General features: G+C 36.8%; 1 protein-coding gene across 2 annotated transcripts; it reads left to right on the top strand.

The window, feature by feature from the left end:
* Nucleotides 1-259: 259 nt before the first annotated feature.
* Nucleotides 260-15,736, top strand: rcan1a (regulator of calcineurin 1a). Of its 2 annotated transcripts, none has more exons than XM_065251969.2 (4): nt 260-712; nt 12,229-12,402; nt 14,091-14,250; nt 14,546-15,736. In XM_065251969.2, exons 1-4 carry the CDS (start codon nt 590-592, stop codon nt 14,719-14,721), a joined length of 633 nt encoding a protein of 210 aa, XP_065108041.1. In that variant the 5' UTR covers nt 260-589; the 3' UTR covers nt 14,722-15,736. The 2 variants fall into 2 exon arrangements, with proteins under 2 accessions (XP_065108041.1, XP_065108042.1); XM_065251970.2 differs by lacking the exon at nt 260-712 and adding an exon at nt 10,907-11,375.
* The last annotated feature ends 386 nt before the right edge of the window (nt 15,737-16,122 follow it).

The following is a 16,122-nucleotide window of genomic DNA, read 5'->3' as shown; positions in this document are numbered from 1 at the left end:
CAAGAATTGAAAAATAACAAAATAAAAGTAATCATATTACAGGGGATTAATCCATATATACAGCTAATAATTCACTCTTGTTTTTTAAATGCTTAAAGGTTTGAAATAAAAAATTAAAGTCATTTTCAAAGGCCACAAAACGAGAAGAAACTGAGAAATCTACATGTGTGTATACTTGAAGCGAACAAATAAATAGGGATGAGGGGAATTAGCGCCCCCTGTGGTAATAAGCAAGTATGCCGCTAGAGGAAACGGGAAGTCCGGCCGATGCAGCTGGTGTTGTTTCCGCAAAGTCACAAGTAGACTCGAGTTTATTTTTTTTACAACAGCCGGTGATAAACAACAAACCAACACGTACTTTTGCTTACATTAACAAGACAACAACGAAACATGTCCATGTTGACAGATTAATCTGCTCCCAAAATAAGCGCGAGTTGTTAAATGACGGTGAAATATTTTTAAGTTACAGGATAAGTTACCGCAGTTGTCATATATGATCTACAGATTATATACTCTTCAATTCAACAGAGATTAACTAAATTATAGTATAATTTACTTTACGTTTGGGACTTGGAAAGTGTTTTCCATCATGCATCAGTCAGTAAATGAGGACACTGAAGCCACAGTGGACGTTCAGTTTACCGACCTGCTTGATTCACTGCTGGCCTGGAAAGTTCCTGTGGAAATATTTATCACTGACAGCCCTTTAAGAGTGAGTAACATTACATATAAATACCAGATGTTCAACACATGATCACATAGATATATTCACTATGTGTAAACTGGACGTTAGACTGAAAATGAATGGCTTTGCGTTATTATATAACAAAGTGACGGAGTCATTATGACTAACAAATCTCCCCCACCATCTGCACAGTCCAGCAAAATGACAGAGATGTTTATACTAGATTAAAATTACAAGATGTATGGTTACAGATAGATTCCCAAAGAAGTCATTTAATTAGATTGACACATGTTATCTTTTCCATTTAGTTAAGCAAGAAGAGATTATTTATTTTTCTGTATATCAAACATAAGCAGACGTTTTTCACAAGAGGTCAGATTTCCTTGTGTCTAGTGAAGCAAACACAAGATGCTCTTTGAAACATTCTCATATTATGCTGAGATAGCATTCATGTCCAGTTATTTCACAAACAAACCAACACATGTCAGCAAAAGTGCATGGCATCTTTTAAAGAAAAAAGCTAAATTTTGAAATCGAAGGATACAGTTATAATTTATTATATTAAATGTATGACATTATTAAACGGATACATGTAAGCACTTACTGTCTGTATGTATTAATGTATGCAACAATAGGTGCCATGTCTGCCTCTCAGCCTTATGATTCACTAGATAACTCTTCTTATGCAAGGTTCACAGCTAATCTTCTTTAATGAGCCATATGCTTAAGATGTAAATAACTCCTTTTTAATGGCATGATGTAAGTTGTTTTGATGATTATGTAAGCAAAATATGGTAATCTGAGACTGGTTCATGTAGAGACCACATGGGTTGTTGTATAAATGTGTTTTTAAAGGGATAGTTCACCCAAAAATTGAAATTCATAGTCTTAATTTACTCACCCATGTTGTTCTAGGCCTTTATAAAAAATGTGATGAACACTAAAAGAAATCTTGATAATTTCTATGGAATTAAATGGGAACATTATCATTTATCACAATACTTTCGTAGTATTTATTTATCCTTCTATAGAAGTCAATGGTTTCTACCAGCTGTGTGCTTATCATCAATTATCAAAATTTCTAATTTAGTGTTTGTCAGAAAAAAGAAATCCATATGGGTTTAAAAACGACATGAGGGCGAGTCCATGATGACAGAATTTTCATTTTTGGATGAACTTTCCATTTAAACCAATTATGAACTTCATGTTTTCTAACATGGGGAAGATGGGGAATTTTTATTTAGACATTAGTGTTATGGTTTGAGTAATCTTGTCAGCTTATTGTAAGAAGAACAACGGGAACCTGGAGAAAATCTTTTTTTATTGTGAAAGTATTTGCTCAATCCAGGGTTTTAGTCGGGAACATTGAATCCATTTAGCTTTCTGGAAGTGTAGACTTACATTGTTTCCCAATAATCTCTTTAACAATGAATGCTTTTGTATTGAAGTAGTTAGCTGTTCTTTTTATATCTTCATCTGCATCCTTTGGGTTTCAGTTTTTGAAGTCTTTACGATTCTTGAATAAACATTGCAATAATATGTCATATTACATTCATTCGTTTGCGATTTTCCTGCATGTTAATTATAACATTGCAGGATGGTGAATAGGTGTGTTTGTCATGGCCAAGGAAATTTTCCACTTGACGTCACTTTGGTCGAGCTGTTACACAAATCCATCAGACAGGCTTAAGTCAAGTTGTAGACATTGTTATTACAGTGTAGAGCAGCATCCTGGTATATTATACAGTGTAACCCAGTTATGATTCACCACAGTGATGCACAATACAGGTTTTGTCGGTGAGAAGACTGTCTAGTCTAGAGAATAAACTGCTTTTATCTGAGGATAACTGAGCAATTGTTTATAAGATGTATGTAATGATTTAATAGCAGTAGACTAGCGAGACAGAGAGAGTGATACTTTCTTTTCTCGCAAGAATGTGAAACTTACTTTGAATATATACATTTCAGTTTTTAAATATACTTTGTTATAAAATTCTAAATGATTTTACCACCCTAAAGCATTATTATATTGCATAAGTTATCACATTTCGCTTTTTGCTAAACATTATACAGCCCTTTTTTTACAAGGTCTTTATTATAATTTTTTTTAACATCAGTTAGTGTGTAATGTTGCTGTTTGCAAAGTTACAATGCTTAAAGTTTAATGCAGAGGGAGATTTTGGACATTTCTCGATACCAAGAATACCAAGTTCTGACTTACGTTCTTCGTAGTTCGGACTTGGCAAGAGAACATAGTTTGATTATATTGCAAATGGCACAGCAGAGTACTTGATGTCGTCATTCAGTCTAATTAATACGTAACGCCCTGACTATTCTTATTTTAATGTATTTTTACAATAAAATGAGATGTTATATAAAATGCAACTGTTCTTGTTTTTTCATCATTTTAAAAATGGCCATTTTATTGAACAGAAATCGCTTTTCAGAAAATACAAACAAATAAGCTTCTTCCTGGGTTAGTGACATCATGAACCCCAAAATGTACACAAACCCTGCCCCTGGGAACATGCAACAAAGGGGGTGAGGCCATGTTGGGCTGCTTTATAGACCGTTTCAGCAGTAACAACATAAACAAGCGGCTGTCGCGGTCCGCACGTAACTTCCGGTAAACTCCGCTTACCGCTAAGAATAAATAACAACAGAGTTCTTTAAACGTAGTTTATTTATATAACAAGCAAAAAACAACACATAGATTACCTAGGAAACCAAAACATTTGTTATTTTAGACGAGGCATTCGTTCAAGAGATCAGTTTAGTAACTAGTCAGACCATTAAAAAAATGAAACCGGAAGTAAGGTTCGGATCCAGACGTGTATCACGTGCGTCCAATGAAACCGTCTATATGTTGTAGCAAGGATGTAAAAAAGGGCAACGATGTTTGTCTCCGTTAGCAAGTTAGCTAAATGCTAATTAACACTTATCTGACAAATGCCTACCAACACCTGCAAACTTCTTTTTCATCCCACCAGCAAACTTTGAATGCTGCTGTTTGTTGGCCTTTGCATGGTCAGTGTAAATTATTCATTGATAAGCACTTTTATATAGTGTTTACTTTACTTGCACTTTTCACATCAGTTACATGTTACTAATGTCTCTTATTTTGAAGAATATTAATGAATATAAAAATGCAGTACCCGTTAATATGAGTTGTACAAGTATGATGGGTGGTAAATGAACTGTTTGTCCCACACCTCCTCTACTGTGATTATACGGGCGTGTGTTCTTCCCAAAGTTGAAGAGTAAAAAATTAATAAGACAGGGCAAAAGAACACATGAAGTATCATCATAATTCGTGTTGGCTGTAAATAGTTACTTAGTAATTAGTTACAGTAATTTAATTACTTTACTATTGAAAAAGTAAAGTAAGGGATTACTCTTATTTTCCCTGTAATTTAATTACAGTTACTTCTGATGTAACTTAATACTTTGTATAGTAGGGCTGTAACGATTAATCGTGGAAATGCGCGTTTTCTCAATGAATGAATTACGGTGAAATCCCGCCACATCCAAAAGCCAGAGGGCGCTCTCTTGCAGAAACTCCAATTGTGCCACAGAAGAAGTACCACTACAAATGCTATTCCAGGAAATGTCTATAAGAATATTTATATTGCCATTCTTTAAATTGTCTCAGGTATTTTCATGATTTGGTTAATGAGTTTTGCTTTTTTTAACTCTTTCACCGCCAAGGTTTTTTAAAAAAGTTGCCAGCCAGCGCCAGCGTTTTTCATGATTTTCACCAAAGTTTAATGCCTTCCAGAAAATGTTCTTCTTTAAATATATAAACATACAATATACCAAATGATAGAACAGACCCTCTGCTTTCAAAAAAAAAAAAAACCGTTTCATCCTACCTTCAGTGGTTCTTTTGTAATCAGCTTTTGAATATGGGTAGGTTTCTGCAAAAACACCCAATTTTTGCCATAGAGCAATACTTCCGGGTTTAAAAAGTTGCGGAATAGCGGTATTGCGGAAAGACGGAAAATCTCGTCTTTGGCGGGGAAGCGTTTTCTCTTAATTGACGAGATATCTCGTTAATGGCGGGAAAGAGTTAAATGCATGTTATACACAACTCAGAATGATTTTAGCCTTACACAACTCATAATGATTTTAGCCTTGCGATTCAGAATCAATTTAAGACCTGGTCTTTTTAATGAACAAGCGATTTATCATCACAGCCCTTTATAAACTGTAGAACAATTATATATACTGTAATACAATAGTCGATTTAACATTAAAATTTAAAGTCTAACGTTAAAATGCATGTTTTTTATTTATTCGTCTCACTTTAAATACTTTGGTAAGTAAATAAGAATAATGGTAACACTCTAATTTCCAATTAACCTCCAATTAACTGGTTGTTTATTAGTACTTAAGTAGTACATATTAATACCTTATTCTGCAAAACCATATCCTACATTCTTAACCCTGTCCATTTCTACCAAAACTTAACAACTACTTTACTAAGTATTATTGCCGAAGTCTGATTCCTTTATGTTTCCCTTTAGTGCAATGTTTCTTATAGCGTTTTAATCACATTACGTTTATTTTTTTAGATAGATAAAAAGTTTAAATGGCTTGGCTACTGATATGCATGTATATAATGTATATGTATTGTTCTTTTTTGCTAAATCAAATATTTTTACAGTCTGAATCGCTAAAGTACATGTAAAAGCAATACTATCATGTATTATATATAATAGCGTTTATTAAATATTTCATAATTTTCCTGTTTTTTATTATTTCTTCCTTAATAAATTATAATTGTAACATGATAAAAACGCTATAAGAAACACATGGAGGGAACAGACTTCGACAGAACACCGGACATCTTCTCTACTTATTTTCTATTTTAATTATTAAAAGATTTCCAGATGATTTCCTCGCTCCATTCTGTCCGTTTAAGGGCTTATTGTAATCATAAACACCTACGTTTATCTTCAAATGATGTCTTTGACGATGGTATTCTATAAAAATGAAAGCCATCTTTTTTGGCATTCTTATTCTGACACTTAACAGCACAACCGGACATTTTCTAGTGAGTTATCTTGCTCTTTTCACTCGTGTCTAATTCATTTCCACAGTTTTTCTGCAACCGCATTGCGCACGCAGCTTGCAGTGACGTAACTGTGACGTCTACTCTAAATTGGTCTATTTGAAGAACAGCGATATAAATATTCCTATAGACTTTTTTTGGAATAGCATTTGTAATGCTGCTACTTCTCTTCTGCATGAGAGCGCCCCCTGGCTTTGAGCTGTCCCGTGATTTCACCGTAATTCCTTAAAATTCATTCATTGAGAAAACGCACATTTGCATGATTAATCATTGCAGCCCTAATTGATATGATTCATTTGGGCAGTTTCAAGCCTATCTTTGTATCATTTACTAAATAGGATTTATAAAGTAATAATAATTAATTAAATACTTTTTGGAGAGACTAATTTTTACAGTAATCTAATTACATGAATTAGCGAATCTCAACACACTGGGCCAGCTAACCAATCCGAGCATATTGTGCATTTATAAGAAAGGGGCTTCATAGAACCAGGAACTCAACGGCCTATTTTTAGGTGAATGGAAACAGTGATGCGAAATAACACTAAAATATTTAAAATAGCATGAATTCATTTTACAATTCACACCATAAACACAATCAAAGATTCATGAACAACCAGTCACAGAACTACTGGAATAATGATTTTCGTTTAGTATTTTTCAGCATTTTCGGTACCAGTTAAACTCCATCATGCGTAAACAATCCTAAATTCATCCCTTATCATTATAGTGCAATCTTCCACCCTCACTTCTTAGACTTCTGTGAACTGGATTATTTACAGTAAAACACCCGTAAACAAACTAGTGCTCTACGTGCAGATTGTGATCTCCTTGTAGCATGAAGCTTTTTGTGTGTTTAGGCTGTTGTCAGCCCAAAGCCTTTTAGGTAATAAGGATTTATTATTGTGGGAGTTTTAAAGCCTTAAAGGCATAGTTCGCCCATAAATGCAAGTCATGCTCGTCTAATTTGTTTCTAAACGTGTGGCAGTAAATGTGTCAAAGTGCTTGTGTTTTTTTCCACGGTCAGCTGATGGTCTCATGATAAAAAAATTCACTTTGGTTTCTGCATTCACTGGAAAGTCTGAAGTAATATTTGACACTTAAACTGCGTGACTGCTTTACCAAATTGGATGTGTAGTCAGTGGAAAATATAAGCTGTTCTTTTGCGAGTCAGATAAATATACTTTCCCTGTTTAAACCCATACTGATATCATAACCACAGATAGGGTCTTAAAAACAAAACACTTTGACTCATGTAGAAATTTTCTTGGAAGCCCACTTCCTGAATTGGTGCCTCAGCACATTTAGATAAGTGTCTTGTTTGCACTCATTGGTGAAGTGGGTGATATGAGTCCAATTTGATTACTTAAAGCTTAATGTAAGTCCTGCTCTTCACCTTTGTCAGTTTTGGCCATTATAAATAAAGGTTTATTTCAACCCATGTGTAAAATATGGAGATCACGTCAGGTTTACAGAACATAGAAAATGTCCATGTTTGACCCAACCATTGGTTGAAACATCCCAAAATTTAGAGTTGAAACAATCAACAGTTGCTGAGTACAGTATGTTATACAGTATTTTACCATGTTATATCATGTTACAAGCCAACATGTAGGTAAAACAACCCAGCATATGGGTGTGTCCATAATAGGCCTAAATTTTCTTATTTTGTGTTAACAAACTATTGTCTATTTTTCTAGAACCTCGGCTAGCTATTTAAAGCAGTTGACTTGATGTTTTTGTTGTACTTCACTGTACTGAACATGTTTATGTTATATGCATAATAACACCTGTTAGTCACTTTCCACCAGTGTTGGGGCTAGTTACTCAAAAAAGTAATATATTACGTATTACATATTACTCTCAAAAATAGTAATGCCTTACTTTACTTTATTACTCCCTGGAGAAAGTAACTAGTTATATTACTAGTTATATTACTAGTTACATTTTTTTTCTGGACAAGAATGTTTATTTGGGCAAGCCACGGCCAAGAAAATGCTGGCTTCCTTACCCGCTACTGGACGTGGGGCACAGCGTTTGGAGAAACATTAAAGAGTGTGCACTTCACCGTCAAGTTATTTTCCTTCCGTTGAACATAATAAAATATGACTGAATCTCCACCCGTCGAAACTAGCTTTCTGTTGCTGGGAACCTTCCTCTGAAAAAGAGCTTGCCGTTGTTGACGCTTCCATTTACCCGATCTGTCTTTGAGTGTGCCGCTGGCGCTCTGTGCTGCTGGCTGCCGGGTGTCGACCAATCGGTGATGGTAAATGATACCTCGTGCCAAACTTAGACCAATCACTGTTCCATTCACGCCCTCCTCCCCTTCCCTTTTGTTCTCTGTGTTTTGTGCCTTGTGTGATGAAGGTGCTACTGGCGAATGTAACTTAAGTAACTAGCTCGGGAAAACTGTAATAATATTACCATTTTCAGACGGGTAATGCCTTACACTACTAGTTACTGAAAAAAGTAATATTATTACAGTAACTAGTTACTTTGTAACTAGTTACACCCAACACTGCTTTCCACCCTTATAAAAGTACAACACAACAATGCCTGCTCACTATTTTCCACCCTGGATTCCTTCTTGTTATTTTAAATTGGTTTCATGTTTCTTGCTTTTCCATTCTCTCATGAGAGGCAAGATTCCACTGGAACAATGTACACAGCTTTTGGATTGAAACATCTGCACACATGACTGACAGGTGCTTGAAGCTAAAGCACACATCTTTGTGCTTATCTCACACATGAAAGCTTTTAACCGATAGAGAGGGGAAAACTTAAGTGAGGGCTATGGAAAGAATTAGTAACTAGTATGTTTACCCCAATGTATATTTACAATTTTATGGGAACTATAACTCTTTGAAGAAATTCACATGTAGATTAAAGAACTGAGGAACTGGAAAATAGCAGTTTTCAAAGCTGTGGCTTAAGACTGTTGCTTAATGTTTTAAACCTATTTAGCTAAATATCTAAACAAACTACATATATGACCTTGTCTGTGTGATCTGTTTAATGAGACCTGGAGCATCTAAGTTTGATTTCAATCATTGATTTTAACCTTTGACATTTCAGAAACTGGGTCATTTATTACCAAATTAAATATGGTATGTTGATAATATCAAATTGTATTTTTCATAGCAATATTTCTCACCTGGTTTTCCAGATTTTACAAGTGGAAACCTGACACAGTACCAAATGGTTTATTGTTTGATACAGTTGTGTTCTGTTGCTCAACTGGTAGAGCTTAGCATACGCAGTGCAAGGGTTGTGGGTTCGAATTCCAAAGAACAAATTCTGATATAGACGATTTTATTGGACACGTGTGTTGTCGCGGTTATGTGTCTGGGCAGAACTTAACGTCCGGTCTCTTGTTTGTTTAATGGTGTGACTAGTGGCTAAACTGAACTCTGAACAAATACCTCGAGTCGTCAAAAATAACAAATGCTTTGGTTTCCTAAAGACGAGGGGAGGTGGCGATCATGGATCACTGCTATGTGAAGGGAGGTTTGGCAGCCGATCTGTAGTTAACATTGTATACATTATATAGTACACATTTTACACAATATCGTAGCTCTGTATAGTTTTTGATAAACTTTAGCTATGATTTGAACTAAAGTAATCTACTTGTTGTTTATTTTGCTTGTAACCAGAAATAAACTACTCTGAAAGAACTGTTATTCTTTGCAGAGTTTACCGGAAGTTAAGTTAGTTCCACGAAAGCCCATTGTTTATGTTGTTACTGCTAAAACCGTCTTTATGAATGTATAACTTAAAGGGATAGTTCACCCAAAAAGGTTTGTAACAGCATGAGAGTGAGTCAAATTGACATTTTTGGGTCCCTTTAACTTCACAAAAACAAACATTTTTGTTTTCTACATTAAATCATTTTACATTATGTCAGTGGCGGCTCATGACTGCTCATCCGAAATAAGTGTTGAGTGCTTGTGTTTTACAAAATATGTGTTTGTTGCATCATGTGAACCATGTGCATCACGTGCTTTGTCAAAATAAGTGCCTGCTGCGTCAAAACCGTTTATGATAAAGGAGACGCTCACTTTCACAAAATAAACGCAAGACACTCCCTTAACAGTAAACTTTGATTACGCATGAGTAGGCTTGCCGCAATAGTGGGTGAAACGGTGATTACCGGTGCTTCAGCCTCTCACCGGTTAGATCACTTGCCCACCGCGACACCGTTTTTCACAGTCGTTTTGATATTCTCTTGTAATTAAATCATTTAGTTTCGTTAGAGAGAGCAAACACACTAACAACTGAATGTGTCTGCTGCCTGAATTCAGCAATTAAACGCGAGCGTCTCTTTTATCATAAACCCTTTAGACGCGTCTGCAGCAGGCACTTATTTTGACAAGACACGTGATGCACACAAGATCTCTCGACACGCAGAACACATATTTTGAAATTATGAACCACACACATGATGGGCTACATACATGTTGTGACGAACTTCGCATCGCACTCCCTCGAAAAAAGAAGTCACCGAAATCATTGATTGAAATCAAACTTTGATGCTCCTGATCTCCAGATTAAATTGATCCTTTATCCTGTATTTCACAGACACGAATGTAAAATTAAACATTCAAATGTATTTTTAAGAACTGCATGACCCAGCAATATATAACATGATTATCCTGAATAGGAAAATGTACAAAACAACAACAGGAACGGTCTACAATCATATCACGAAGTGCGCCTCTTGAATAATACACAGACAAATCCCCTGCCCCTGGAGTCAGAGAGGAGAATTAGCACCCATGGAAAGTATGCTGCAGGGTGCGCTTGATAACACAGCTGTCCTTCTGCCAAGCTCAGCTGATTTAGATTTTCCATCACGATGGGAGGGGCAGCATGAAAGAGACATACCATGATACAGATCATTGTTTTACTGCTTCACATGGCGTGTCAGAATTAACCAGAGATTGGCCGAGCCTGATCTGGGCTGCATGGAAAGCAGTGGCACATATTTTCCAAGACTTGTACTCTCAGGGTGTGTGTGTGTATGATTAGTCAGCAGAGGCGGCCGTTTCTGTGCCGAATGAGAAAGCGGGGTGGAGCCTTCTAGCAAAGCTCCCCCTCCCAGACGGTGGGCAGGGCCTGTTGTTGTGCTGCTGAGAGAGGCTGGATATAAAAAGGCATAGGGTGAAAGAATTGCAGTCATTTGAAGCTTTAAAGACGCTTGAGCGGTGCGTTCAGCAGCCTAGCCTTTTTCCAAAGATTCAATTTCTGCAAAGCAGCTTCACGTGGATGCTTTACATTCCAGGGTTACATTTGTGCATCGACCTTGTTTGGCTCTCAACGCTTAAGGATCTGTGCTGGCGGTGTCTTGCGTCAACTGCAGTCCCTGCTTTGACAGAAAGAAAGGAAGAAAATCGAAAATTGTTTTCTTAAGCAGGCATCATCCGTGCCCTCACACTGGGGAAGGCAAATCGGACGCGTCTCAGCCCCTCCTGCCCTTTACATTCTCTGACCTCTCAAGACCTCAGGAGGATCCGCCAACGGGTATCAGTCATGCATCTGAAAACCATGAAGTGCAACCCTTTCTGCCTTATCGCATCCTTAGAGGATTCGGATGTGTTTAACAGACCCGAGGAAAGGGTAAGGCGTTGTTGACATATAGTGCCTGGATTCAATGTTGGTCGGAAAAAATGACCAGTATAGATGCTAATAACATACCAGACACCTGATGTGTGGCAAATGTGACCTTTGGTTTTTTATGTGGTTTGTGGTGTAACTAAATGACCCACTTGTGTATGTGCTCATCCAGAAAACTAGTCAGTGGGTTGGTTGTGGGTGTTGAGGATGTATATTCTGGGGAGCATTAAAAATACATTTGGGTGGGCAAAATAATTAATATGGTTGGACACAGTACTGATATTCGAATCTGATGTAACCTCTTACGTGCATATGCAACAGGAATAGCTCTAGATTTGTGATTCATACATTTTCAAATCTGTGTGGCTTGAAATGGTCCATCAAGAATCTCTTTGTCATGTCCTTCTGCGTGCTCACAGCATGCAGCAAGTCTCTGTTACCTAGGAAACCAAAATCTTGCCGCGCAGCGACAGACGTGGTCATTTTTAGGATGTGTATTAGATTAGCACTTTGTGCGTCAGTGCGGATTATTATAGAAACGTTTACTGAATATCAATCTTCCCGCCGTATCCCGGATAGCAAGCTAAGTGGATTCAGCACAGTAATATTTTATTGGCACAGGTTGCTGGTAGCCTGGTGGGTTTTAGCTTAAGTGTGGTTTAGCTTAAGGGTGGTTAAAAAGGTTTCCTGTATGGGGGCATCTTTTGAACAGCATGTCATTAAGCAAAGCCACCTTAGTGTGCTCCATAGTGGAGTGTTGCTTGGTGTACTTGAGTCACCTGCTTAATGTATAATTTTTTCCATGGAGACATACATGGCTAAATGTATTAACCCAAGATGTTTTTGTCTTTTGCAGACCAGTTTTGAGGAACTGTTCCGTGCCTTTGACCAAAACGTCACCTTTCAGTTCTTCAAGAGTTTCCGTCGGGTGAGGATTAACTTTAGCAATGCTCTGGCAGCGGCGGAGGCCAGAGCTAAACTTCACAAAAGTGACTTCAATGGGAGAGAAGTGCGACTTTGTTTTGCACAGGTATGTCATCTAATAAAACATATAGTATGTATATAGTAATTTAACCCTGGAGAACACAGGAAAATCCAAAAATCCATTTATTCTATTGAACAAATTTGACCCCGTGGGTTCTCCAGGGTTAAAATGTTACATTCAATTTTTATTACAATTGTTTTTACTAACTTTACTCATCAAAATAACCAAATTCAACTTAATTTTAAGCATAACAACATTCACATGACTGAGCAAAATATTGACCCAAAATCATATTTCGGTTATTTTGTGATGAATGTCGGCGTACAATCTCTATCTTTGTTTTTCTAGTAGGAATATTGTTTACATTCAAGTCAAAGCTGAATGTGAGATGTCACAATCATTTCTATTAAAACGGGTGTATGATAAAAATAAAATTTCCTCCCTGTTTTGAAATACAGCCACACAACAGCCGAGCAAGCTGGAAAGCTTTTATCTGACCTAAGTGTATATTTATGGCAGAGCTTTTGTTGCAAAGGAGCGTCATATTGAACCATTTCAATATAAATGGTATTGTCCCATCCTGTATCCTGCTGGGAAAAATACCGATATATTACCAAAACTAAACATACAGCCAAGGTCTACTCAAAAATCTAAGCCCGGTTTCACATATTTAGGCTTAGCTAAAGCCAGGACCAGGACATAGTTAAATTAAGATATTTAAGCATTGTATTTAAACATGCCGTAAGACTTTACTGATTTATATCTTGAGACAAATCAATGGCACTGGCATATCAAGATTACTATTCTTATTTGAGACAGCTCAAACATGTGTTTTAGTCTAAGACTAGCCTTAATCCTTGTCTGTGAACCCGGAGGCTAACACACAATCACAATGTAATTGAAATTAACGGGGGTTTTTTTATATTGTAGTATTTTTTTTACAAATGATTTATTTTACAAGTGAGCTTCATATTTTTTTCAAATTTATGTGCCCACATAATCTTTATTCAAAAACACAAATCTCCTCCCCTTTTCGAAATTATCTGTCTTTACTTCCGTTCACAGGGTATGGCGGATGTGGGGGGGGGGGTTCGGGAAAATATCGCAGCGATTAGCAAATAGCCACATGACCCAATTTCTAACGTTCCAAACAATTCTCAATGGACGAATATAAGTGCCGTACTACCTTTTTTTTTGTGTATTTCAGAAGCCGTTTTACTCGGATAAAATAAGATCCGTTTCATTGTGAATTGAAGGCAGCAAATATTTTTATAGTGTATATACACAGACCTGTTGACCAAATGTTCAATGCTCTCTTACTCGTGAGGCGTCTGTTAGATGAGTAAACAAATGTAAATTATTACGCAATAAAAAAAATATTATTTTACCCAGGCAAATGATTTCTTACACATCACCCCGCTTTATATTACTTGATTAATATATAATATTTAATGTCATTTTTCATTCAGAAAGTAGCTGTGTCATTTATTTGGTCATTTAAGTGGCCACTTTGAGTCAGAGTTTCTCATGTGATGATAGACAAACCATAACTTAGTGTTCTAACCAGGTGTGGCACCACAAGTAATTAAAATAATCATAACCAGGCACACCATGGTTTGTTTAATATGCAGCTATATGGAGTTAGATTTTTCTGAGCATCATACTAAGCTTTTTTATGCATAAGCTTCAATGAATTAACTTTTTGATGTATCTTTTTTTTGTCATGTTTCTAGTCTGTGCATATTGGCAGTCCACGCCTGGAACCTCCTAAACCAGACAAGCAGTTTCTCTTATCGCCTCCTCCATCACCTCCTGTTGGTTGGGAGCAGGCCAAGGACTCCACACCCGTCATAAACTACGAGCTTTTGTGTGCCATCGCCAGACTTGGGCCAGGTAACGTCTTACAATACAAATTGTGGTCGATGCCAATACGGATATTGTAGCATCACATTAAAAAGTGAATCATGTTTGCTTGTTTTTCTGTCTGTCAGACATTTTGGCTTTACATCTGAGTGTCTTTTCATTAGAAAAATATTTTAAGAATCATAAAAGATTTATTGGCCGACTGAAATGATAAAATATCAGCAATATAGCGTCTATAACTAATAAAAAAAAAACTAAACTCACTGCCTTCAACATTTAAATCAGGTCCATAATAGTTTATCATTACATTTTTGACCTTCTGCAGGCGAAAAGTATGAACTCCAACCAGGAACCCCCACTACGCCCAGTGTGGTCGTACACGTTTGCGAGAACGACCAGGACAGCTCTGAAACCGAGAAGGACATGGAGGAAGGCAGACGTGCTCGTCCAAAAATCATCCAGACCCGCCGTCCCGAATACACGTCTTCTGTCAAGCAGTGAGCTTCGGGATCCTCTCATTGTGCCATAACTTTTACTTTACTGTTACAAGGGCCCTCCGGGGGGAGGGGGGTTCTCCATGGCATGCAGTCGGACGCCACTAGAGGACGCCTTAAGACCGAGCTCGGCCCTGTTCAGGGGGACGAAGCGTCCACCATCTGACAAGGGAAGGGGTTCATTGCATGACTTCATTGGTAAAATGACTCATTCTCTGAGTATCTTAGTGATTGAGAACATGAGTCTACTTTAGTGTATTTTTTTTTTGTGTAGCTTGAGAGGCATGTTGTGTCCCAGTCAGTGGGTGTGCTGTTTTTATGATTAAGTTGTGTTGCCTTTAGTGGTGCTTGACATTTACAGGCTCATGTTTAAATAAATGTCTCAGATACGTATGAGCACTGCAAGATTGTTGCTCAGTATTTGAGTGAGATACTGGAACTTGAATGAGACTAAATGCTTGACTGTACAATTTGAGTTTTGTATTGTTGTCCTCATGTGACGTTTCAAATCTTGTTCCACTATGTGCCTCAACATTTTCCAAAATAACGCGTAACTTAATAATGTAGTATAATAACTGGGTCACATCATTTATTCAGCTAGATCTTTTATTTATCAATTTTTTGTGCTTTAATTTTCAACTTGTTTGGGGAAAAGTGGGTTTTGATTCCTTTAACAAAACTGACTTTATTTCTAAAAGACTGACATCTTAACCTGCTCAAAGTTTCATTAGGCATGATTTTCAGTTTCATGCACTTCTGATATTTCATCACATAGGACCATAACACTGTAACTTAGTTTTCAGTCTTTATGGAGGACTGTTACGCTATTTACCAGAAAGAGCACAAATTTTTGTTATTAAATTAGCTTAGTAATGTATTTCTGAAGCCTTCAATTGTTTGTTATGTATATATGAAATATGCTTTTATTTTTAAACTTAGTTTTGAAAATGTTACAGATTTGGCAATAGCTTGGGTGTTTGTTCTGTCATACAAAAATGATAATAAAAACAGGCATTTCATGACATTTAAAGTGGGAGTTTTTCTTCACAAAGTTGCGTTTTTGTCCTTTTCGCTGTTGTGTTTCGATAAAAACTGTGTTCGAGTCTGTGAAATTGTAACTTTTCTAGCTTTCAGCCCACACATACCTCTTGAGTTTTATGCATTTAGCTTTTTCAAAAGGTGACTCAGCATTCATCCATCGTGCTGGTATTGCAATAATGACGCAAGTTCAGGACTTCACAAGGTGATTTCTGTTTATTTCTTTTGAAATTGAATCTGTGAGTTTCAAATGTCTGGTCTCAATGTAAACCATTGTTCCCTCTTGTGTTGTTATTCAACATCAAGGTCAAACTGAAGGGTAGTAGAAATAGCTACAGTACAGTTTTCTGTGTGATGCTCAATGACTCAC

The sequence above is a fragment of the Paramisgurnus dabryanus genome, chromosome 15 (genome assembly GCF_030506205.2).
Source record: "Paramisgurnus dabryanus chromosome 15, PD_genome_1.1, whole genome shotgun sequence".
Taxonomy (NCBI): Eukaryota; Metazoa; Chordata; class Actinopteri; order Cypriniformes; family Cobitidae; genus Paramisgurnus; species Paramisgurnus dabryanus.
Note: the sequence above shows the minus strand (reverse complement) of the source record. Positions and strands in the feature narration are given on the sequence as shown.

What these genes read in the sequence shown, in the direction of transcription:
- rcan1a (XM_065251969.2), top strand. Translation starts at nt 590, where the DNA reads ATGCATCAGTCAGTAAATGAGGACACTGAAGCCACAGTGGACGTTCAG. An exon ending in TCACTGACAGCCCTTTAAGA is followed by an intron (nt 713 to 12,228) that starts GTGAGTAACATT and finishes TGTCTTTTGCAG; the next exon opens with ACCAGTTTTGAGGAACTGTT. An exon ending in TGCGACTTTGTTTTGCACAG is followed by an intron (nt 12,403 to 14,090) that starts GTATGTCATCTA and finishes TCATGTTTCTAG; the next exon opens with TCTGTGCATATTGGCAGTCC.